Source organism: Cervus canadensis, chromosome 6, assembly GCF_019320065.1.
Source record: "Cervus canadensis isolate Bull #8, Minnesota chromosome 6, ASM1932006v1, whole genome shotgun sequence".
NCBI classification, from domain to species: domain Eukaryota; kingdom Metazoa; phylum Chordata; class Mammalia; order Artiodactyla; family Cervidae; genus Cervus; species Cervus canadensis.
This window is the reverse complement of record NC_057391.1, coordinates 7,613,963-7,640,318: the sequence shown is the minus strand read 5'-3', so window position 1 is coordinate 7,640,318 and position 26,356 is coordinate 7,613,963. Positions and strand designations below refer to the sequence as shown.

Sequence of the window (26,356 nt, the reverse complement as noted above, 5' to 3'; positions counted from 1 at the left end):
TTCAAAAGCTAGAAAACTTCTACCTGGTACATAGTAGGTGCTCAATAAATAGTGTTTGTATTATAATGATGATTATATTATCATACTCTATCACACGATTATTACCAGAGAAACTCTCTAACTTATACATAAATATCAGGTAAGCTTCATGTTACAAAATCAGATGCTGTTAGAGCAAGCTCACGATAAGAAGCATTTGCTCTTCCATGTCATGGAAGTCAGCACACGTCATCCTTGTCTTCATCCATCCACTGAGAGCTGACTTTATCCAATGAAGACTAGGAGCCTCCTCACACTAGGCCAATCGTTGAATAACTTTTCAAGTAGTAAAGATATAATGGTGCCTTTGATCAGCGACACGATTCCTGGTAATCTACTGACCGTGTAAAAAGCTGTTGATTCTCTTACATTAACAGTCAGAGAGACACAGTTCCCTCCCTCTGTACTGTAGGATATGCCACCATCCTTCTGCTGTAAGAATAAAAGGCCCAGTGGCCAGATTTACACAAAGAAAAACCTCTTGGACTTAATAGTATTTTGAGAACACACAGGAGGGCACTGTTAAAAAAATCATCATTTTTCTTCTGCCACTAAGAAATATGTAGTGACTGCTTTAATCACTTAATGTTTTCCAGTGGCTCAAAATTTCACTCTCCTGAAAGATAAGATGAATGTGCAGAATGAATCTTCACCCTCAGGCAGCGGCACTTGCATTGGAAATCAGTTCCCCTCACGGCAGCGCAGCCGACCCTCCAAACTCCCTGCCAGCTTCTTTCAATTATGTTCCAGACACGCAGCCAACCCAAAGAAGTCGTAAACAACAGGTTCCACTCAGGTCCTCCTCCTCCATTCCCTTCCTCCATCCCTCCAGAGAACGGAAACCCTCTCCTCCATTCACAGATCCCCACACTCGGCCCCTGTGGCTGAGACTGCATGCAACCCGGCCGGCGTCTCCAGGTGAAAATCTGAACACGGGGGCACTGTAGTACGGTGGCACCGAGTCTGCACCGTTCACCTCCCAGCCACGCACATCCAGCCCGGAGCTCGGATTTCATTCAGGGAACTCGTTTCCGAACGCTCCCAACGATGCCCACCCCTCCTCCAGAGCTGACCCAGTCCAGCCCTCTCCTTCTCAGTGAGAACCAGGCCAGCCCACCTGCTTCCCTTCTCCACCCGCCCCCCCCCCCCGCAAAATCGGCTCTCAGGACCCCTCCAGGGGTCTTTAACGCGCCCATTTCCGGGGCCCTCATCACTCCCCTCCCAAATGAAAAGTAAACTCCTCCTTAGTGACCATCTCCCCAAACCAACCAGGTCACTAAACTCCGCCGGAGCCCCCTGCCCGCGGGACGCGGCGGGCGGCCCCCGCCCCCGGCAGCGCGCGGCGCCCGGCGTTTACCTTGACGCTGGTGTAGCTGGTCTGGGTCTCGGCCTCCGCGCTGCTGCAGCAGTGGCGCCTCCGGCCCCTGCAGGTGGTCGCCGCGGGGCCCGCGGAGCCCGCGCTGCTGCCGCTGCCCAGCTCCCCGCGGGCCCTGCGGGCGCGGGCGGCGCCTGGGGGCCCGGACGCGCGGCTCTGGGGGATGGCGTCGGCGGCGTCGGTCTGGACGAAGAGGCCGTGCAGGGGGGCCGCGGGGCCCTGCGACACGCCGGTGGTCTGGCGGGGCGAGTTGGACTCGTCCGAGTCCCGGCAGTAGATCACGCCGCTCTGCGAGACGTGGATGCTGGGGGCGCAGCCCATCCCTCGGCCGGGCTCCCCCGCGCGCCCGCCCGCGCCCCCGGCCGCCGGGCCCCGGCGCCGCGGCGGCCACCTGCAGTGAGGGGGCGGGCGCCTCGGCGGCGGCGGCGGCGGCGGCGGCGGCGGCGCCCCGACCGTGCGCCCCCCGGCCGGTCTGGCCGCCGCTCCGTCGGGCTCACCGCGGGGCACCCCGCCGAGCCTGCCGGAGCTGCGCGCGTCACCCCAACTTTCCCTTCTGGGCCATCTTCCTCCTCGAGCGGGCGAGCGCGCACACACAGCGCCCCGCGCGCACCGGCGGCCGCCACCCTCTCCGCCGCGGCGCCCCAAACGCGCTCCCCACGCCTCCGCCCGCCCCTCCGCCCTCGGCTCCGCTCGACCCGCGCCGCCGCCCAGCTCGACCTCGCCGGGCTCCCGCGGCCCCGGGGCCCCAGCACCGCCCGCACCTCGTTCCCTACTTTCACTCCGCGTGTCTCCCTCCCTCCGTCCCTCCCTCCTTCCCTCCCGCCCGCCCGCCTTTCTCCGCGGCGCCCCCGCTTCGCAGTAGCTGCCGATGGGGCGCTGCTGCGCCCCTCGGCCCCGCCCGCCTCTCCCCGCACTCTCGCGGGCTGGACACAGCGCGCTCGCCGCCGGGCTCGGCACCCCCACGCCCCGCCTACCCCGGGCCCCAGGGAGCGGCGGTCACCACGCCCCGGTGCCCTCCACTCCCTCCGCTGTCCAGAGGCCTCGTTCCTCCTGAACCCGTCCCGGGGGCCACACCTCCAGCGCCCTAGCCTCTCTTCCCCTCGCGGCACAAACCCCGGGCCGGCCCCGAAGGGTAGTGTAGCCTGGGGAGCACCCCCAAGAAGCCTCTGGCCTTTCAGGAACACATTGCAACATCCCTGAGCCAAACATCATGACGCCCCGTAGGGACCCTCCAGCCCGCGCCCACCCATCTAACTTGCTCCTCCCAGTTGACTCAGATCATTGAGAGGCTTCCTACCTCTGTAGTGCCCCGCTTCCCCATGTACCCCGAAGGCTGAGTTGGATGGCGACCCAGTCTTCAAAAGGGTAGAGCAGACAGATGATGTCCACTCATCATCCGAGGTCACGCCAAGGGACCAGAGACCAGGTGGAGGACCAAGCCCTTGAATGCACAAATTCCTCTAAGACCCAAAGAAAGAACAGTAAAAGCTGTTCGCGTGGTTCTGGGCTTCCTCCTCCAAAGTTTTCACCTCTTCCTTGGGTGTCACTACATTTTCACAGTGGCTTCTCCTTCATCCAGTCCCCCACCCCCACCCCCCGATTGCCCACTGCTTTGCCTCACACCAGGCTGGGCAGTCCCCTCAGTGAGGCATGCACAACTTTCTTGGAGGGGAGCAAGAATACCTTCAGAAGAAGGCTGCTTATCCTCCCGGATGTGCAGTCTGGGTTGGAGCTGCCAAGCACCACTGCCCATTTATTCGGTTGTTCTTTGAGTAATTCCAGTCTGCTGCCACAGCATCACAGAGGAGAAATGGATGGTCCAAGAAAGGACTCAGTGTATAAGGTCAAATGCAAAAGCAAGAACATAGAGTCCTAATGCAAAGCACAAAGAAGAATCCAGCTTGAAATAATCTCTTTGGTCCTTCCCTCTCTTTCTCTCCCTATCACATCAAATTTGGGGATGACTGGGTCAAGACTTCAAATGACAGCTTCTAACCTTCACAGAGAAGCAAGGTGTCACCCCACATCTCAAATTCAGATATAGAGAGGAGAAAGAACTAACCTAACTTAGTTTAACTGACCTCATCTAAGTCTTTTGTTTCTCTTCTCAACTCTCGGTCTCTAAAAAAATTTTTTTGATTACATGAAAAAAAGTCTGTGCTACATCTTCTAATGGACAGGCAAATTGCTCATAAAACTCCTGTGCAGGTGGGGTTCCTCCCAAAGCAGATTCTGAATTGATATTCTGCAGGCGCCAAGGCTGATGAGCGCATACGCTTGGAATCAACATCTGGAAGGAAAGGAGGGAGAAAAGGAAGTAGGGAAGGGAGGTGGAGGTTGAGCAGAGGGAGAAACTGAGCTAGGATGCAGCCTCGCTGAAAGCCACAGGCACCCCTCAGGGAAGATTCTGAAGCTGGGTGATGCTTCAGTTGTCCTGAACTGGGCCGAGGAGGACACACCTTTATACCCTCACATAGGTGAGCCGTCACTTGTAGACCACCTGGTGGCCCTGGGCCAGGGGACTCTTCCGCTGAGGCAATTCCCTGGTGAGACTGACAGCTGAGCAGAGGGCTGCCTGCTGCCCGCACTCCCCGGGCGGGAGGAATAAGTCCCCCTCTCCTGGCACACCGCTTCCACCACGGTGCCCTTCCAGGCTTCCTTGCCCCTGTCCATGACTATAAGAGAGTACCACATTAAACGGTCACCACTGAGATGCAGGGGCAGTCATTCATTGGAAATAGGTCTAAGCCTGATGGCTGCCAACTGTTCTACTTCCAAGGGACCATTCAGAATCTGGGAAAACATCATCAAAGTTCAGTTACACAAGCCCTAGTCTCCATAGCAGTCCCGGACGCAATGTTAAGTCAAGAGATAACCGCTCCTAAAGCTTCTTTTTGATTCTCTTACATACACCCATTTCAGTCATCATCCTTCATGGAGCTACCAATCAAGGTCAATCTTTTTGGACACTTTGAGTCATGCTAATTCTCATGCCCCGTGCCTCCGTTTTCAGTTTTCTCCAGGAATGCGGTTACTATGATGAAACCTCCCAGAGAAGAGAAATGGGCCAGCCACTCACTGAGGCTTTGAAAGGAAGAAGGCTATGATAAAACAGAAGTTACAACCAATCTTCTGGTGGAGAACATGAGGAGCTGAGTCATGAAGGGACAAGTCACCCAGAAGAAAATTTAGGAAAAAAAAAAGAAGAAGAAAAAATAGAAGGAAAAAGATTAAGTTTTGAGAGAGTAAATAACCTCAAGGTGGCTACTGAACAGGACTGAGCTGCTTCAGTACCTTAACTGACCATTTCACATGAAGCCCCATGCCTTTCACTAACTGTGAATCTCCTGCACGAACAGAAGAGGGAATGGGGAAATGCACTAGGTATAAATTCCTCCTTCCATTCCCAGAACAGCCAATAGTTTTAAACACAATCTCAGACCCAGCTTCCGCTGCCAATTCTGGCTTAGTGAAAGGAAAAAAATAAAGTATCCCGATAATCTCCATCAAGTGTTCTCAGTGGGAATGTGTAACCTCCCCCTATCGCTGGCACAAATCTGGTCACTGAAACATGCAGAAATGTGCGAGTGGAGGAGAAATGCTTTAGCTGAAATCGTTCCCCAGCTAAGCTCAGGCCCGAGTTCTTGCTCCTGTAAGTGATTTCTGGACCAATTCCCATGTCACAATTTCAACGCATTCCAGGATCACAGCAAAGTCTACAAGTTCAGACACTGCAGATAAAATTCAGGCTCAAGTTACAGAATAAGGCCAGAAAAGCCAACATTATTTAAAAAATTGAATTAAGTTTAAAAGTTTAGCTACAGCCAATGTCCAAGAAAGAAATCAAAAAGCAAACCAAGTCAGAAATTTCTTCAAAAACTCAGAAATGTCCAAGGTCAGCTGAACGTTACATACAAGGTCGGCTTTTATGTTTTATACTCGTACCAAATACAGCTGGTTTCAGAATTATGACCCAGAAGCACTGCAAGACTCTGAACAATTAAGGCCCCTTACCAGTCAAGATTGGTATAACTCTCCTAGAATTCCTCTAAAGGAGAAAAGAATGTGATTGATACATTTTGAGTGACTCTTCATAAAGGTTAAAACAATAGCAGTTTTGGATTAATCTTTAGATAATCAAACATTTAATCAACCAATCAACCTTATGGAGCTCTGAATTCAAACTATATTCTTAATGGCGGAGATTATTGGAAATCTAACCACCTGATAAGTGAAATGACACAGTTTATTAGGTAGCCAGGCACAGTGGAAGGTTCCTTGATCTCAGAGAGAGAAGGGCAGACCTGGAAGCAGAACTGCCTCTTGCAGCTGTGTAACCTCAGGCAAGTCACTTAACCTCGGGGCCTCCATTTCCTACATCATCTCCAGCATCTCTAAATCACCAACCTTTGGGAATGCAGTGAAATCTCTACTTTCTTTTATTAAATTGTTTTTAATTTAGAACAGTGGCATCTTTGAGCTGAAGGAGTGGTCTTCAACCTCCCTGCACATCAGAATCACCCTGAGGACTCTGTCAGAAACACAACAGCTTCCAGATCCCACCCCAGAGACCTGGAGTCAGGGGTCAAGGGCAAGTCCAGCATTTGCCCTTTCAAAGAAAGTGAGTCCAGTGTAGCCTTTCCACAGCCTTCTTTGGGGACTGGAGTAAGAACTGAAGTCCTGGGACTGCCCTGGTGGTCCACTGGTTAAGAATCCACCGCCAGTGCAAGGGATATGGGTTCAATGCCTGGTCCAGAAAGATCCCAGCCCATGCGCCACAAGTACTAAGCCCGTGCTCCAGAGCTGGTTCTCTGCACCAAGAGAAGCAGCTGCAATGAGCAGCCCATGTGTAACAACTAGAGTGTATCCCCCAGCTACCACAACTGGAGAGAGCAGCATGTGGCAGTGACGACTCAACGCAGCCAAATAATTAGAGAAAAACAACTGACATCCTTACAAGAGCCTGCAGTATCCCATCTGCTGTGGCCCCTGCCCTGCTTTCCTGTGCCTGCTCAGTCTCTCTGCCCCAGCCACAATGACCTCCCTGCTGTTTGCCCAAGAGAACTCACAGTATCAGCCAGGACCCCTTCCTATTATGCTCTTCATCCAAAAGAACAGGACTAACTTCCTCACTTTCCTTAAATCTCTGCTCAAATGCTGTCTTCTCAACAACTCATTTAGAATCACCCCTCCATGTCCCCCCATCACTCCTGATTCCACTCCGCCTGGTCTATTTCTCCTCTTTTCATAGCAGTTATCACTTTTCAACTGATTCTGTAATTAGCGCCCTTATTATATTTATTGTCTCTCTTCTCCCACTAGACTGGAGCTCTACTAGAGCGAGCAGAGATTTTTTTGGTTTCTTATTCACTGATGGATGAACTACCTAGTGCCTGGTGCAGTGCCTGTTGAATTATTTGTTGAATGAATGAATGATTTTTTCTCATTTCTTCCTTTTCTGTTTTTCTCTTCTCTTAACTGATATACCTCAGAATGGAAGGGGGTTGGGTTTTTTCTTGAGTAGAGGGTTATGTTCTGTGTTTTTTATTTTTAAAGTCAGTAAATGGTTTGACCTCATAATCCTCCTTTTGGCATTATACATCAGAAAAGTTGAAAGAATAACATAGTTTATTCACAATCTTTGTAGCAACACTGTTTATGATAATAAAAATGGAGATAATCTAAATATCAAACACTTAAGGAATAGCTCAACAAACTATCCTAGCAGTCACAAAACCACTATTTATATGGGTATGGGCTAAATATTTATATATATATATGTAGATGGATCACAACTATGGAAAATGAATGTCTATTTGTTGAGGTTCATAAGTGAATGTAAAGTGATATAGATAAGAAGCTGGAACACGGAAGATTTCTTTTTTTGAAAAAACTATTTCACTGAATACAAAAATAATGTAAATGAATGAATGAAATGTTTCTCAAGTCTCTCCCCAAAAATATTTTAGCTAAGTATATTTTCCTTCACAGACTTCTAGTGATTTTTTTTTCTTTCAGACAGAAGGCAGAAGATGGAAAATATTAAAGAACGAAAAGAATCAGACATAGATGGAGACAAATTAATTTCTGTTTTTTTTTAAACAAATTTCTTTCTGATTTACAAAGGAACTACTTGCAAAGCAGAGGCACAGAGACGCAAAGGCACAGAGCCTACCAGAAAGTGAGAGTCAAAAAAGACATGAGCACGATTCTCATGGTGAAATATTCCTGCCAAGTGGCTTCACAGCTCTTTTAAGGGAGTAAAAATAAGTTTTAAGTTGTATGTTCAACTGTGAATATATCACTTCTTGGACCTCTCACCACAGACCAAATGAAATTTGGGAGACTTGGCCCACAGGATAGTTTTCCCAAGCCGGTTGTAGAATATATAAAAGGAAATGTGAGAAGGGATTCAGCCCTTTTGACTTTTTTAGGTTAACATCATCCAACATGGAATCCACTGAGCACTGGGCTCTGAATCCCTGTTATCGAAAGTGATCTGACGTTCCTATTAACAAGAACACCACAGGGAAGGGCTGGATCGGGCCTGGAAAGGGGCCTCCAGAATCTTCTTTCTACTCATTTTCAGAGTTCTCCTGCATTCAAATAGGTAGATTATGAAAGGTGAAACACTCATTTCCAAAAATCTGGTAAGTACATCTCACAGGAGTAAAATCAAGCATAAAAGGTACGGTCAAAGGAGCTTCTAGAACAATCAGGGAGATGGGACTTACACACAGGAACTGACAGAGCATAAAACATGAGTTGACATCAAAGCGGAAGAGCAAAAATGAGTGGTACTGGCGACTCTCCTCAGTGGTTATGACAGCCGGGGAAGGCTTGCTAGAGAAGGAGACATGTCAGTTGGACCTCAACCAGAGGACTTTTCAAGCAAGGGGAATAGCGTGAGCAAAGACAGACACAGGGGCAGAATTCACCTTGGTGGATCTAGAAGACAGTGAGTAGATGAGACAATTTAGTGTCTTATAAGGTGGGGATGCTAAGATTGGAAGGGGAAGAAAGACAGAAAATGGAAAACCCTGAAACTTCTCCTATATGGAGTGGAAGTCAATGTGGGTCCTACCACCTTTAAGGAAACTCCCCATGTGAAAGTCCAGATTTAGAAAACAAATTCATTGTCATGCAAAATAAGTGTTTGCCAAATGATAAAACACTGGCTTTCTAAAAAAAAAATAGCAGACTGCATGGCTTCAAGAAAACTTTTCTATAGCACTTCGAGTTTTTTGGGTATTCTAAGTCAGGTTACAAATTATTAATTCACTCCTACTTGATTTAAGATATACAATATATAAAGCAAATTAGTTTGTTTCTAAGTTAGTGTGACATTTTCTCAAGGCTTCATGGGTTATTTTTAAAGGAAAGTTGGGGTCAGGTTTGTAAACAGGACCTCCTCTACTGGTACACACACTTTCCCACACTCCAAAAGATTCCATTACACCCTGTGACGCTAAAGTCACTCCTTCATTCATTTACTGTGGGGCTACCATGTATCAGACACTGACTCGGCATGGCGGGACAGACAGAAACAGTCTGTTCTATAGAGTTGGAGAGAGAAACAGACAGTACAGTTCTCTGGTCGTAGTGAAGCTGGCACAGGGATTCAGAATACACTGATGTCATAGAGATGGGGAGGTTATGGACGTTTGCTCAGAGGAGTCGACATTTACATATGATTCTCAAAAAACCTTACCAAAGGAATATTGTTCTTTTCATCTACCCATCCACTCACCCACATATTACAAACACCGAGGGACCTCCCTGGTGGTCCAGTGGTTAAGAACCCACCTCCCAATGCAGGGGACACATGGATCCCTGCTCTGGAAAGATTCCACATGTCTCCAGGCAATTCAGCCCGTGTGCCACAACTACTGGGCACATGTGTGGCAACTATTTAAGCCTGCACGTCCTGGAGCCTGAGCTCGGCAACAAGAGAAGCCCCCGCAATGAGAAGCCCGTGCGCTGTAACCAGAGAGCAGCCCCTGCCCACTGCAACTAGAGAAAGGTCTGCATAGCAACAAAGACCCAGCATGACCAAAAATAAAATAAATAAATACTGTTTAAAAAAGAACATTGAGCACCCCCACACACACACTGTGCCAGCCCTGAGAGGGACACAAAGGAGGAGCACTCAGTACCCACTCTCAGTTCCATCAGAGATACAGACACGTACCCAGAGATGTGTGTTAACACTTGCTTTGGAAAAGTAATCCAAGCCCAGAGAGAAAGATCCCTGTGGGTGGAAGTGATGCAGAAGATGTCAGTGACGAGTGTGGCACTTGGAAGAAAGGGCAGTGTTTGAATAAGCTGAAATGTTCTAATTTCATTTACATGTAGCTGTCCAGTTTTCCCAGCACCACTTATTGAAGAGGCTATCTTTGTCCCATTGTATATTCTTGCCTCCTTTGTCAAAAATAAGGTACCCATAGGTGCATGGGTTTATTTCTGGGCTTTCTATTGATCCATTGGTCTATATTTCTGTTTCTGTGCCAGTACCATACTGTCGTGATGACTGTAGCTTTGTAGTATAGTCTGAAGTCAGGAAGGTTGATTCCTCCAGCTCCTTTCTTCTTTCTCAAGATTGCTTTGGCTATTTGGGGTCTTTTGTGTTTCCATATTAAATGTGAAATTTTTTGTTCTAGTTCTGGGAAAAATGCCATTGGTAATTTGATAGGGATCACATTGAATCTGTAGATTGTATTTGGTAGTATAGTCATTTTCACAATATTGATTCTTCCAATCTAGGAACATGTAATATCTCTCCATCTCCTTAGGTAGGTTTATTTCTAGACATTTTATTCTTTTTGTTGCAATGGTGAGTGAGATTGATTCCTTAATTTCTCTGATTTTTCATTGTTAGTATATAGGAATGGAAGTGATTTCTATGTATTGATTTTGTATCCTGTGACTTTGCTAAATTCACTGATTAGCTCTAGTAATTTTCTGATAGTATCGTTAGGGTTTTCTATGTATAGTATCAAGTCATCTGCAAACAGTGAGAGTTTTACTTCTTCTTTTCCAATCTGGATTCCTTTTATTTTTCTTTTCTGATTGCTGTAACTAGGACTTCCAAAACTATGTTGAATAAAAAGTGGAGAAGAGGCCATTCCAGAGGGAATAATGTGAGCAAAGGACCAGAGGTGGGCACACACACTGAGTGCATGAAGAACAATGAAGTAGGTTATTCAAAAGGGGTGCAATGTGGGGAAGAGTAGAGCTTTATTTCGGCTGTCAAGGTGGGCTTGGACTATCAGGGAACCAAATGCCAGACTGAGGAGTTTGACGAAATTCTAGTCATTGGGAATCACTGAGGTTTTTTTTCAGTAAGGGTACTAATTTACTGAGATGAATCTGGTTGCATATTCAAGAAGGACTGGTGAAGGGAATTGGGAATGAGGATGAGTAAGGAGTTATAGCAATCCAGGGATGAGAGGATAAGGACTGTTGTGGACTGAATTATGCCCCACGCACCCCGACCTCCCAAAAATCCATCTGTTGAAGCCATATCCCCAGTGTGACCATGTTTGGAGATAGAGCTGTTAGGGAGGTAATTAAGGTTAAATGAGGTCATAAGGGTGAGCCCTAATCCAATGGGACTGGTACCCTCATAAGGAGGGGCGAGACACCAGAGAGTTTGCTCTCTCTCTCTCTGCAGGCACGCACAGTGAGAAGGGACTGTATGTCAGTATCTAGGTCCTCGATGCTAACACAAGCATGACCTTCCTTTCCCAGTGCAGCTAAGGAAACAGTCTCTTTGCCAAGACTTCCTTGGGTTTCCCTACGGTCTGCTCTACACAGGGATATGAGTTTCTTGCTTCATGTCAGGACTGCTAAAGTCGATCTTCTGATAGTTCTGCTTCAAGAACAGATTTTGAGCCCTGGGATTTTCCCTCTTAACCAGTGAAAGGTGCCTCAAGGCTGCAGCTCAGCCCGAGGGCCCTGCATTAGCACCTTCTGTGGTTCTGATGTCTTAATCCTCTCCCTTGGGCTGCTGGGGCTGTGAAATGAAGTATTCTAGAAGGCTTTTGGCAGGAAGTCTCCTTCTTCTCAGAGTTTGACATTTGCTCAGCAGCATGGCACTTCCCGTGTTGCACCATTAAACATCTCCTAGGCAACAGTAGCTGGGGGCATGACTGATTACTTCTTCATACCTCATATGATATGGCTTATAATAAATTAAGTCAGATATAGGAGCCTTTCCAGGGTTCTCTGCCCCAGCAGCTGTCAGACATCAAAACTGCCTAAAACAGAGCACAGGGCCTGAGAATCTTTATTTGGAACTAGTTCCCAAACGATGTTGACGCTACTGATGCCAGGGCATACTTTGAAAACCACTGCTATACATAAGATAACAATATTACAAAACAATAGCAATGACCAAAAAGAAAAAAAAGAAACCCCTAAACCCTTAACCTGTGATGTTTCATTTTCTGAAGCATAATATTTTTGTGCATAAACCTGAATGCTTCATTATACAACACAATGTCACAAAGTGCTATCATCTGGCAATTTATAAGAATTGTGAGGTTATGAGTTTCACAATTCCCCTCCAAGCCAGGGACTTCTAAGAACAGGTTCTCACCTGTGAAGAATCTTCACCCTGTCTGGAACATAGAATGTGGTGTGGCATGTGTGGCAGAGGGGAGACTACAGAAGTAAACGTTACATTTAAATGCACACCAGCAGAGCTATATAAATTTCCAGTAGAAAAAATAAATAAATAAATAAATTTCCAGTAGAATACTTGATTTTCCTTTTTCTTAATATATAGTGTTCAAGCCTAGGAAGACAAACATTCACTAACTTTTGGAACAATAAATAAAATTCTGGAAAGCAGTGTCCTAAGGAATAGGAGAGGAAGATTGTATGAAGTCAATCCAATGTAAGTACATAAAGCAAAATTTCTTTCAGAAACACTGGCTGAAAAGCAATAATAGCAATGGCCACTATTTAGGAGGTAGTTTACTATGTAAGTGTCATACTTTACATGTTTTGTCTCTGTACACAATTTCTCTATGTATGATGTATCTATGCTTCTCTTCTCCTTTCAGATATAAAAGCTTTCAACATCTTCTGTCCACCACTAATCTGAACTCCCACTAGTATGGCTAAGTTTTCTTGTTTTCTCTTGAGTATGGAGTCATCAAACTTTTATAGATTACTGGGACTTCCCTGGCAGTCCAGTGGTTAAGACTCCACATTTCCAATGCAGGGCACATGGACTTGATCCGTGATTGGGGAACTAGGATCCCACATGCTGTGTGGCACAGCCAAAAAAAAAAACAGGAACACAAGCTTTTAAAGGCTATGAAAATCCACAGAGCATTTAAATATATGTGTATGTGTGTGTTAGTCATTCAGTCATGTTCAAGTCTGTGACCGCATGGACTATAGCCCACCAGGTTCCTCTGTCCATGGAATTCTCCAGGCAAGAATACTGGAGTGAGTTGCTATTCCCTTCTTCAGTGGATCTTCCTAACTCAGGGATCGAATCTGGGTTTCATCCACTGCAGGCAGATTCTTACCGATTAAGCTACCAAAGAAGTCACATATACATACGTATATTATATATATATATCTAACCAAATACATATATGTGTGTACATATGTTTAGCCAATACATATGGCTTAGACTATATGTACTGAATTTCTGAGATCTAAAAGATAAGATTCAGATCCTTCCTGGTGGAGGATTGTTTGGAATCACCAACATAAACAACAACTTTAAAAGAAAAAAAAACAACAACCCTAGATTGTAGAAATGGAAATGACATATTAAGAGAAACATAGTTGCTAAATTAAGGATTCAAGCCAGGATTTAAGATTTTCCTTCTCTTAACACTTTTCTCAGAGATAGAGCCTAGCCACAAAATCTATACATTTATGACACTTAAAGCACGAAAGTGCAGAAAGTTTCGTGAGAAATTTATCAGTTCAGTTCAGTTCAGTTGCTCAGTCATGTCCGATTCTTTGCGACCCCATGGTCTGCAGCATTCCAGGCTTCCGTGTCCATCACCAACTCCTAGAATTTATTCAAATTCATGTCCATCGCATCGGTGATGCCATCCAACCATCTCATCCTCTGTCGTCCCCTTCTCCTCCTGCCTTCAATCTTTCCCAGCGTCAGGGTCTTTTCCAATGAATCGGTTCTTTCCATCAGGTGGCCAAAGTACTACAGTTAAGCTTCAGCATCAGTCCTTCCAATGAATATTCAGGACTGATTTCCTTTAGGATTGACTGACTTGATCTCCTTGAGGTCCAAGGGACTCTCAAGAGTCTTCTCCAACACTACAGTTCAAAAGCATCAATTCTATCACACTCAGCTTTCTTTATAGTCCAACACTCACATCCATACATGATTACTGGAAAAACCATAGCTTTGATTAGGCGGACCTTTGTTGGTAATGCCTCTGCTTTTTAATATGCCATCTAAGTTGATCATAGCTTTTCTTCCAAGGAGAAAGTGTCTTTTAATTTCATGGCAAAGTCACCATCTGCACTGATTTTGCAGCCCCCCAAAATGAAGTCTCTCACTGTTTCCATTGTTTCCCCATATATTTGCCAGGAAGTGATGGGACCGGATGCCATGATCTGAAGTTTTCTGAATGTTGAGTTTTAAGCCAACTTTTTTACTTTCCTCTTTCACTTTCATCAGGAGGCTCTTTAGTTCTTCTTCACTTTCTGCCAGAAGGGTGGTGTCATCTGTATATCTGAGGTTATTGATATTTCTTCCAGCAATCTTGATTCCAGCTTGTGCTTCATTCAGCCTGGCATTTCTCATGATGTACTCTGCATATAAGTTAAATAAGCAGGATGACAGCCTTGATATACTCCTTTCCCGATTTGGAACCAGTCTGTTGTTCCATGTCTAGTTCTAATTGTTGCTTCTTGACCTGCATACAGATTTCTCAGGAGGCAGGTCAGGTGGTCTGGTATTCTATTCTCTTTAAGAATTTTCCAGTTTGTTGTGATCTACACAGTCAAAGGCTTTGGCATAGTCAATAAAGCAAAAGTAGATGTTTTTCTGGAACTTTCTTGCTTTTTCAATGATCCAACAGAGGTTGGCAATTTGATCTCTGGTTTTTCTGCCTTTTCTAAAACCAGCTTGAACATCTGGAATTTCACGGCTCACGTACTGTTGAAGCCTGGCTTAGAGAACTTTGAGTATTACTTTGCTAGCGTGTGAGATGAGTGCAATTGTGCAGTAGTTTGAGCATTCTTTGGCATTGCCTTTCTTTGAGATTGGAATGAAAACTGACCTTTTCCAGTCCTGTGGCCACTGCTGAGTTTTCCAAATTTGCTGGCATATTGAGTGCAGCACTTTTACAGCATCATCTTTTAGGATTTGAAAAAGCACAACTGGAATTCCATCACCTCCACGAACTTTGTTCATATGATACTTCCTAAGGCCCACTGGACTTTGCATTCCAGGATGTCTGAATTTAGGTGAGTGATCACACCATTGTGATTAGCTGGGTCATAAAGATCTTTTTTGTATAGTTCTTCTGTGTATTCTTGCCACCACTTCTTGGTATCTTCTGCTTCTGTTAGGTCCATAACATTTCTGTCTTTTATTGCACTCATCTTTGCATGAAATATTCCTTGGTATCTCTAATTTTCTTGAAGAGATCTCTAGTCGTTCCCATTCTATTGTTTTCCTCTATTTGTTTGTACCGATCGCTGAAAAAGGGTTTCTTATCTCTCCTTGCTATTCTTTGGAACTTTGCATTCAAATGGGTATATCTTTCGTTTTCTCCTATGCCTTTAGCTTCTCTTCTCTTCTCAGCTATTTGTAAGGCCTCCTCAGACAACCATTTTGCCTTTTTGCATTTCTTTTTCTTGGGGATGGTCTTGATCACTGCCTCCTATACAATGTCATGAACCTCTATCCATAGTTCTTCAGGTACTCTATCAGATCTAAACCCTTTAATCTATTTGTCACTTCCACTGTATAATCATAAGGGGTTTGATTTAGGTCATACCTGAATGGTCTAGTGGTTTTCTCTACTTTCTTCAATTTAAGTCTGAAATTGGCAATAAGGAGTTCATGATCTGAGCCACAGTCAGCTCCTGGTCTTGTTTTTGCTGACTGTATAGAGCTTCTCCACCTTTGGCTGCAAAGAATATAATCAATCTGATTTCGGTGTTGACCATCTGGTGATGTCGATGTGTAGTCTTCTCTTGTGTTGTTGGAAGAGGGTGTTTGCTATGACCAGTGCGTTCTCTTGGCAAAACTCTGTTAGCCTTTTTCCTGCTTCATTCTGTACTCTAAGGCCAAATTTGCTTGTTACTCCAGTATCTCCTGACTTCCTACTTTTGCATTCCAGTCCCCTATAATGAAGAGGACATCTTTTTTGGATGTTAGTTCTAGAAGGCCTTGTAGGTCTTCATAGAACCATTCAACTTCAGCTTCTTCAGCATGCTGGTCATGGCATAGACTTGGATTACTGTGATATTGAATGGTTTGCCTTGGAAACGAACAGAGATCATTCTGTCGTTTTTGAGATTGCACACAAGTGTTGCATTTTGGACTCTTTCGTTGACTGAGATGGCTACTCCATTTCTTCTAAGGGATTCTTGCCCACAGTAGTAGATATAATGGTCATCTGAGTTAAATTACTACAATTCAGATGGCATAAATTTCCACATTAATTGTACTTTTCATATATTCTCCTGTATGATATGAACAAGTATAAAACATATATAATAATTAGTTAGAGATGCCACATCTTCAAGTAATTTCTCTTCTCAGGAAATGTAGGGAGCAAGCCATGAATGGCCATTAGTAGAAATCTAGCAATCAGGGGCTTAAAAGTATCCCCTGGGAAAGGTCTGAGAGTCGTTTCAGAGCCTGAGTACTGTACCGATAAGTAGTATGAGCTCTATTTGGAGAATAGGCATAGAAGCCATTGTGGGACAGACAATGTCATAATAAAAAAATAATGCAATGCATTCTTCCAAATTTCTTTGCAATGTCCATTATTTTAAATTATGGAAGAATGAAGAAAAAAGAACACAAAACATCTCAGAGTACATCTTCAAACAGAATCACATTCAAGATGGTGACATTTTGTGTAGGATCATGAATAAATATTTGAAGCATGGACTTATTAATGGCTCTGATGAAGAAACAGAAACCAAAGTTATCCTCATTCCATTAACAAATAAAAAAACAGATAAAATATACAAAACAATATTTTTTTTTTTTTTTACAAAACAATATTTTAAGATATTGGACAATAGGTAGCCCAGGACTGTCACTCCTGAGAGAAAGGAAACAGATGAGGTATGTAATATAACCTTAGCTTTTACCCTGGAGACATTCCATACCTTGGAGCAGAGAAGGAGTCCTGTGGTGTCACTGACTTGAGGTAACAGAAATCAGAGTCTGGAGAGGTTTTTGTGGCTGGAACTTATGAGACAGGGTTTCAGAAAGAGGAAACTATATACACAAAGAGCACTGAGGGATACTTGAAAGTTTACTGAATACTAAGACATGCATGAGTAGGGTGAGATTCTACAGACCCGGAAGAGAGTGACTGGAAAGCTGTAAGCTGTCAATCAGAACTCCCAAAGAACTGGGAGCCATCCAAGTTCTCACAAGCCAGAGTAGAAAGTTCTTGTTGATCCTCAAAAATTTAGTAGAAAACCCAGTGGGTCGTGCTTTAATTAGGTTAAAGAATGGTTAGAAAATACTACACCAGACCTACATTTAAAAGCTTAAGAGCCATCCTTTAAAGGGTCAAATTGAACCAAAATTAACTTGTCTGCCAAAACAAAATCCAACATTCTTTAAAGAAAACAAAAATCTAAACACTCAACAATGCAATATTCAAAAAGCCTAACACAAAATTGCAAAGACTAGGTAGGATAAGTAGGAAATATGGCCAGTAATCACAAGAAAGATCAGCAAATGGAAACAGAAATAAGATAAATATTATAATTAGCATTAAAAGAGCCACTATAACTATTGTCCAAGTATCTAAAGGAAAACATAATGAGATTTCTTTTTTTTTAAAGAAGAGATTTTAAAAAGGAATCAAATGCTAAAAATGAAAAATATAAGTTCTGAAATGAAACAGTCATTGGATAGGACAAAGAGCATATCAGACACTGAAGAAGAAAAGATCAGTGAAGTAGAAGACATGTTAATTAAAGTTTTTCAAAGTAAAGCAAAGAAACAGAAAGCTAAAAGAAAACTAACAGAGCCTCAGTGACTCAACAAATCTAAGAAATTCAACAAACTTCAAGCAGGACAAACCAAAAGAAAACCATACCAAGATACAATATAATTTCTGGAAATATTGAAAATCTTTTAAAAAGCCAGAGGAAAGGGCATAGTAAATACAGAGAAAAAAAAATAAGAATGATGGACTTCTCATTAGAAACTAAAAATATCCAGCAGAAAACAGAGGAATATTTTAAAGTGCTGAAAGCAGAAACTGTCAACCTATAGGTAGGAAAAATTTCATTCAAAAAATGAAAGTAAATAAAGACTTTTTCAGACAAACAAAAATTGACAGAATTCATTACCAGCAGTTATGCATTACAAGAAAATTGTTAAAAGTTCTTTAAGTAGAGGAAATGAAACCAGTTAGGAATGAGAATATACACAAATAAATGAAAAGCATTAAAATACAGACAGCCCCTGTTCTATTGTACTTTGCAGAGAGGGCAGTTTTCACAAGTTGAAGCTATGTGGCTACCCCGTAAGAAGCAAGTCTATCAGCGCCAGCTTTCCAACAGCATTTGCTCATTTTTGTGTTTCAGTGTCACATTTTAATAACTTTTTCAATATTTCAAATGTTTTCATTATCATTGTATTTGTCATGCTGATCTGTGATCAGTGATCTTTGATGTTACTATTGCCCCTCACTGAAGGCTATCTGACGGTTAGCCTTTTTTAGTAACAAAATACTTTTGATTTAAAGTATGTATGTTACTTGTAGATGTAGTGCTACTGCACACTCACTAGACAATAGTGTAGTGCAAAAGCAACTTTTATAGGCACTGGGAAACAAAAATATTCATGTCACACGGTGCTGCAATATCCACTTTATTGGAATGATGGAACCAAAACTGCACTATCTCTGAGGAATGTCTGTAAACATGAGGGTAAACATAAAATACCTTTTTCTTATTTTTATTGCTTTTAAAAGATAATTAACTTTATAGCAAAAATAACAGCAATGTATTGTGTCTGTAAAACATATAGAAGGAAAATGACAAAAATAGCACAAAGGATGTGTGTGTGTTAGTCACTCAGTCGTGCCCGACTCTTTGCGACCCCATGGACTGCAGCCCACCAGGCTCCTCTGTCCATGAGATTTTCCAGGCAAGGATACCGGAGTGGGTTGCCATTTCCTTCTCCAGGGGATGGGAGGGAGTAAATGGAAGCATATTGTAGGATTCTTACTCTAAACACTAAAGAGTGTAATAATATTTAAAAGTACATTATGACAACTTAAAAAATATACACTGTAAATCTAAGAACAATCACTAAGAAAAGAAACAAAGAAGTAACTAATATGAAATAAAATCATTAAAATTACTCAGTTAACATGAAAGAATGCAAAGAGGGTAAAAACAAATAAAAAACAGATGAAAAAAGAGAAAACAAATACTAACATGAGTGCTTTATATTCTACCATATAAATGTTTTAATTAAATTACTGTGATTACTAATTACTTTAAATGTAAATTATCCAAGCACAATAATTAAGCCAATTATATCTTACTTTAAAAAATCTACTTTAAATATAAAGATGGATTAGTTAAAAGTAATAGGATAGAATAAGATAGGATAAGGATAGAATAAGATATACCATGCAAAGACTAAAAACAAAGCTGGCTATAATGATTATCAGATAAAGTAGATTTCAGAACAAGATATACTTAGGCATGATAAAGGGCATTTCATAGATAGAGAGGTCAATTCATCCAGAAAACACAACAATCCTGAATATGGAAGCACTCAATTAGAGAACTTCAGTATACATTAAACAAAAACTGATAAAGCTGAAAAGAGGAGTAGACAAGTCCACAATTGTACTTGGAAATTTCCTCTCGAAGCAATTGATACAACAAATAGAAAAACAATCACTAAGTATATAAAACACTTGAAAAATACCATTTATCAACTTGGCATAATTTATACTGATCCCACTGCCCAATAAGAGCAGAATAAACATTTTTTTCAGGTACACATGTAACACTCACTAAGATATACTACAGGTTAATCCATAAACAAGTCTCAATATATTTAAAAGATTGAACTGATACACAGAATATTCTCTGGTCACAGTGGATTTAAAGTAGAACTCAATAAGAAAATTATCTGAAAAATCCAGATATATTTGGAAATTAAACAACATACTAAGTAACCCATAAGTCAAATAAGAACTAGGGAAATTAGAAAATATTTCAACTGGATAAAAATGAAAAGAAATAGAACCTTGTATATACAGCTAAAGTGGTACTTAAGGGAAATTTATGGCTTTAAAAGCTTTTATTAGAAGGTTCAAATCTAGGGAGCTAAGATTCCACTTAAAAGCCTAGGGAAAATAAAAATGAGAAAATTAGATCTAAACTAAGAAGAAAGGAGGACACAAAAGCATAAATTAATAAATTATAAAAGCAGAAATTAATATATAGGAGACAAGTAAGCAATAGACGAACTCAGTGTATACAAAAGCTGGTTTTTTGAAAGATCAATAAAATTAATAAACCTCTAGCATGACTGGCCAATAAAAAAGAAGACACCAGCTATTGACATCAGTCACCCTACAGGCATTAAAAGGTTAAGAAGAAATAATGCAAACAAGTTTATTTGAATAAATTAATAATTTAGATAATTACTCAAAGTACCAAAACTCACTCAAGAAAATGTATTTTTAAATGTAAATTTCCCTAAAGAAACTGAATTTGTGTTTAAAATTTGCTTACAAAGAAAACTCTAGTCTCAGAAATACTCTGGTGAAGTCAATGAAACTCACCCAGAAGAAATAATACCAACACTACTCAAACATTTTCATAAAACTGAACAACAAGAAATGCTTCACAATTCATATCATAAGGCCAAAATTATCCAGATAACAAAGCAAACAACCACAAAAGAATAGACATTGTAAGAAAAGAAAGTTTCAGATAACATCTCCCGGAACATAAATGCAAAAATCCTGACAAAATTTATCAAATCAAGTCCAGTAATATATTTTAAAAAATAGTACACCATGATCAAGTTGTGTTTATCCTAGGAATGCAAGGTTAATTTCACATTCAAAAGTCAATCAGTGTGCGAAAGAATGAAGCTTGACTCTTTCCTCACATCATATATAAAAACTAAAAATGCGTCATAGACAAATTTAAAAGTTAAAATTATAAGACTCTGAGAAGAAAACACAGGGGCAAATTTTCATGATCTTGAATTTAGCAAAGGTTTTTTTAAACATGACACCAAAAAGTATAAGCAACAAAAGAAAAATCCATAAATTGGACTTCATTAAAGTTAAAAACTTGTACACCAAAGGACACTATCAAGGAAGTGAAAAGACACTTCACAGAATGGGAGAAAATATTTGAGACTCAAATACCTAATCCAGAATATATATATATATTAAAAAAAAAAAAAAACCTCTACAAGTCAACTATAAAAAGACAAAAAAACCTAATGGAAAAAGGGGCAAAGAACCTGAATAAAAATTTCTCCAAAGAAGACATACAAGTGGCCAACAAGGATAATAGGGAAATGCAATTCACAACCACAATGAGATGTTACATCATACCCACTAAGATACCTAAAATTTTTTTAAAAAGAAAATACCAAGTTTATTAAAGATATGCAAAACCTGAAACCCTTATATCCAAAGAATTGACAACAGATGTTCGAAAACGTATATGAATGTTGACAGCAGCACCATTCACAAGAGCCAAAAGGTGGAAGCAGCCCAAATATCCATCAATAGCTGAAACGATAAACAAAATGTGGTCTATCTATACTATACAACAGTATTAGTGAGTGCGTGCTCAGTCATGTCTGACTCTTTGTGACCCCCCAGACTGTAGCCCACCAGGCTCCTCTGTCCATGGGATTTCCCAAGCAGGAAAAACTGGAGTGGGTTGCCATTTCCTTCTCCAATGCATGAAAGTGAAAAGTGAAAGTGAAGTCACTCAGTCGTGTCTGACTCTTCATGACTCCATGGACTGCAGCCTACCAGGCTCCTCCGTCCATGGGATTTTCCAGGCAAGAGTACTGGAGTGGGGTGCCATTGCCTTCTCCGCCAGGGACCCTAGCCAGTATAATAAAGAAAAAGAGCTACTCAGATTGGAAAGCAACAAGTAGAACTTTATTCACAGACAACATAATTGCACAGATAAAGTCCTAAACACTCTACAGAAAAAGCTACTAGAACAAGTGAATTTAGCAAACTCACAGGATACAGGTCAACAAGCAAAAATCAATCATATTCTATACACTAAAAATGAACAACTGGAAATTGAAATTTAAAACACTATTTACGATGATATTAAAAGCATAAAAGTCTCTCTCCAGATGCCTGGATTGAAAGTTATAAGACTCAGCTAAGAGAGATTAAGAAGTCCTTAATAAATAGCTAATATAATATTCTTGGATCAGAAGACTATTCTGCTGAGATGTCGATTCTCCCTCAACTGATCAATAGATTCAACACAGTTTCAGTCAAAACCCCAGCAGGTTTTTTTGCTAGAAACTGGAAAAGTGACTGGCAAAATTTGTGTAGAAATGCAAAAGGCTTAGAATAGCCAAATGTATTTTTAAAAAGAAAAAACAAAGTTGGAAGATAAACAATATTTTATTTTGAAATTTAATATAAAGCTATAGTAATCAAGACAGAGTGGTACTGGTATAAGGATAGTGTCCACATACAGACTCAGTTAAGAGAGTCAATTAATTTGCAATGAAAGAGCCAAGAAAATTCAACGGAGCAAATATAACCTTTTCAACAAATGGTGGTAGAATGACTGGATCAGTTCAGTTCAGTCGCTCAGTCGTGTCAAGGGACTCTCAAGAGTCTTCTCCAACACTACAGTTCAAAAGCATCAATTTTTCGGCGCTCAGCTTTCTTCACAGTCCAACTCTCACATCCACACATGACCACTGGAAAAACCATAGCCCTGAATAGACGGACCTTTGTTGGCAAAGTAATGTCTCTGCTTTTAAATATGCTGTCTAGGTTGGTCATAACTTTCCTTCCAAGGAGTACGCATCTTTTAATTTCATGGCTACAATCACCATCTGCAGTGATTTTGTAGCCCAAGAAAATAAAGTCTGTCACTGTTTCCACTGTTTCCCCATCTATTTCCCATGAAGTGATGGGACCAGATGCCATGATCTTAGTTTTCTGAATGTTGAGCTTTAAGCCAACTTTTTCACTCTCCTCCTTCACTTTCATCAAGAGGCTTTTTAGTTCCTCTTCACTTTCTGCCATAAGGGTGGTGTCATCTGCATATCTGAGGTTATTGATATTTTCTCCTGGCAATTGATTCCAGCTTGTGCTTCCTCCAGCCCAGCGTTTCTCATGATGTACTCTGCATTTAAGTTAAATAAGGGTGACAATATACAGCCTTGACGTACTCCTTTTCCTATTTGGAACCAGTCTGTTGTTCCATGTCCAGTTCTAACTGTTGCTTCCTGACCTGCATACAGGTTTCTCAAGAGGCAGGTCAGGTGGTCTGGTATTCCCATCTCTTTCAGATTTTTCAGAATTTTCCACAGTTTATTGTGATCCACACAGTCGAAGGCTTTCACATAGTCAATAAAGCAGAAATAGGTGTTTTTCTGGAACTGTCTTGCTTTTTTGATGATCCAGCAGATGTTGGCAATTTGATCTCTGGTTCCTCTGCCTTTTCTAAAACCAGCTTGAACATCTGAAGTTCACGGTTCATATATTGCTGAAGCCTGGCTTGGAGAATTTTAAGCATTACTTTATTAGTGTGTGAGATGCGTGCAATTGTGCAGTAGTTTGAGCATTCTTTGGCATTGCCTTTCTTTGGGACTGGAATGAAAACTGACCTTTCCCAGTCCTGTGGCCACTGCTGAGTTTTCCAAATTTGCTGACATATTGAATGCAGCACTTTCACAGCATCATCTTTCAGGATTTGAAATAGCTCAACTGGAATTCCATCACCTCCACTAGCTTTGTTCGTAGTGATGCTTTCTAAGGCCCACTTGACTTCACATTCCAGGATGTCTGACTCTAGGTGAGTGATCAAACCATCGTGATTATCTGGATCATGAAGATCTTTTTTGTACAGTTCTTCTGTGTATTCTTGCCACCTCTTCTTAGTATCTTCTGCTTCTGTTAGGTCCCTACCATATGACTGGACAGCCATATGCAAAAGCAAAGTACAAACTAGCAACCCTCATCCCTTACCTTACACTATACACAAACATTGACTAGAAATAGACCATGGAACTAAAGAAGCTAGAACTAGACATAGGAGAAGATCTTTACAAACTAGAGTCGAGCAAACATTACTTAGAAAAAATGTAAAATGCACAAACCATGAAAGATAAAACACTTGATAAACTGGAATTCAACAAAAGTGTAAAAGTGTGCTCTTTTAGAGATAATCCTAAGAAAATAAAAAGGCAAGCCACAGACTGGAAGAAATACATATTCAAAGACATGCATGCAGAATATATAAAGAATTCTTATAATCAATAATCAAGACAAATAAAAATTGGGTAAAAACTTTGAACAGACACTTCACAATACAAGACATTAAAATAGCCAGTAGGCACGTGAAAAACAAAAGATGCTCAGCATATTACTAGTCATTAGCAAGGTGCAAATAAAGTCACAATGAGATCTCACTATACATTTGCTAAAATGGCTATAATTGCAAGAGGCTGACAATACCAAGTGACAACCAGGATGTGGAATAGCTGGCACTCTCACACGCTGCTGATGGGAATGTAAACAGTCCGACAGCTTTATATTAAACATATACTTACCTTACAGCCATGAGATTTCCCTTCTCGGCACTCACCCAACAGCTATGAAAATATATGCCCAAAGGCTGGTCTAGAGCAGAGTTTAAAATAATAGCTCCAAACTGGAAATAACCCAAGTGGTTATTACCAGGTGAGTAAGTCAACTGCAGTACATCCATAAAACACAAAACGACTCAATGATAAAATGTGACAAATGACTGATACACGCAGCAATATGAATGAATCTCAAAATCATTACACTGGGTGAAACACACAGACAGGAGAGGCTGCATGTATGATTTGACTGATATGAAATTCTAGAAAAGGTAAGTCTAGTCTACTGGAATAAGACGATGACTAGTGGCTACTTGAGGCCTATGGTGGGGTTGCTTAGGCAAAGGCACAAGGAGGAGACGACAGAGCAGTCCTCTCTCCAGATTGCAGTAGTGTTCCATGGGCATATTCTGTGACTGCATTTTTGTCCAAACCAGCATCCTGTACACTTTAAAGGTACATTAAAAACAAGAAAAAAACTTGCAACATTTGCCTGATGTTACAGACTGAAGTGCCCCCCCCTCCCCTCAAGATTCAAAGGGTGAAGTCTTAATGCTTGATATGACTATATTTGCAAATAGGGCCTTTAGGGAAATAATGGATGGGGCCCTAATCCGATAGGACTGGTGACCTTAAGGAAAGATGAGACACTATAGTGCTCTCCATGAGTGCCAGGAAAAAGGCCCTGTGAGGACAGAGCGAGAAGACAGCCATCTACAAGCCACGGAGAGAAGCCTCCTGGACACTAACCCTGATGGCATCTTGGTCTTGGGCTTCTAGCTTTGAATCATGAGAAACTAATTATCTGCTGTTTTAGCCACTCAACCTATGGTATGACTAAAAAATAAGCACACCATTCCTTACTAATGATGTTCCTCTTGAGTCTATTTTTACTTCAGCTGATGGAAGCTTTTCTGGTATACATCCTGAGAGACCAGCAGTTGTTTTAATTCTGTAGAAGGCCTTGGCCAGTAGATCAGACAGTTGCTGCATAGTTAGACCCAGTGCGATGGTGGGATTTTCAGACCTGTGAAAGCAGTCATTGAAACCAGACCAACAATGCTGTGGCCCAGTGAATGGAAGCTCGCAGGAGCACCTCCGTCACACCAGGTGCATGTCAGGTCATGTGTTAGCCAAGACTGGCTTTCTCCTGCTCCTGGCGTGCCTCACTCTCTCTCTCTTTCTCTCTGTCACCCCATTTATCAGATCCATTTCTGCAACCGACGATTCCATCAGTTCTCATCTGTCCACTGACTAGGTTCATTTACGTAGAGCAGTATTTTTCAGTTATGGGTCACGTAACAAACATTGTTTGTTACCATAACAAACTTTTCCCTTGAAAACTCTCTTATAGGTACTCAAAGGCAGGTTATGAGGAAAGGCTTCCGGGTGGGCCTTCAGCTTCACCCTGGCTCCCCTTAGTAACGTTATTCTCAATTCAGCAGCCGGCATGATCGCCCCAGCTTAGATCAGGCTCCATCACTCCCACCTGGCTCAGAGTCTTCACAGCAGAGGACAAGGCCCTCAGTGACCCCTCTGACTGACCTCGGCTTCTGCCCACTGCACTGGCCTCCATGCTGCACTTTGGACATGGCAATACTCCTTCTAGGTTTCTGCGCCCACTATTCCTCCCTGCTTGGAGTGCATTTCCCGACCATCCGCACAGCTCGCTTCCCATTTCCTTTGGGACTTGGCTCAGATGTTACCTTTCCAGGGAGGCCTTCTCTGACACCCCAAGTGAATAAAGCAACAGTCCCTACCCCACCTCTGGGAGTCCTCTCCGGGTTCAGCTTCTCCCCGGCGCTCTCGCTCCCTCAGGCATGCTGACCGCCCTCTGACTTGCTTGCTTTCTGTCTCACACTCTCATTCTTTCCCCTCTCCCCACACCAGAAGGT

The 26,356-nt window shown here is 42.2% G+C and overlaps 1 protein-coding gene across 6 annotated transcripts in view; it reads right to left on the bottom strand.

Annotated features, from left to right (window-relative positions):
- Positions 1-26,356, bottom strand: part of PDE8B (phosphodiesterase 8B) — a 328,820-nt gene that overhangs the window by 216,527 nt on the left and 85,937 nt on the right. For 2 of the 6 annotated variants that reach the window (XM_043470713.1, XM_043470714.1), the window contains exon 1: positions 1,397-1,854. The exons of 3 other annotated variants lie outside the window; for them this stretch is intronic. In XM_043470713.1, the coding sequence (XP_043326648.1) occupies positions 1,397-1,735 (339 nt within the window). In that variant the 5' untranslated portion in view covers positions 1,736-1,854. Of the gene's footprint in view, positions 1-1,396; positions 1,855-2,388; positions 2,533-26,356 lie in introns of those variants that run through there. One more of the 6 variants, XM_043470719.1, reaches the window with a different exon arrangement.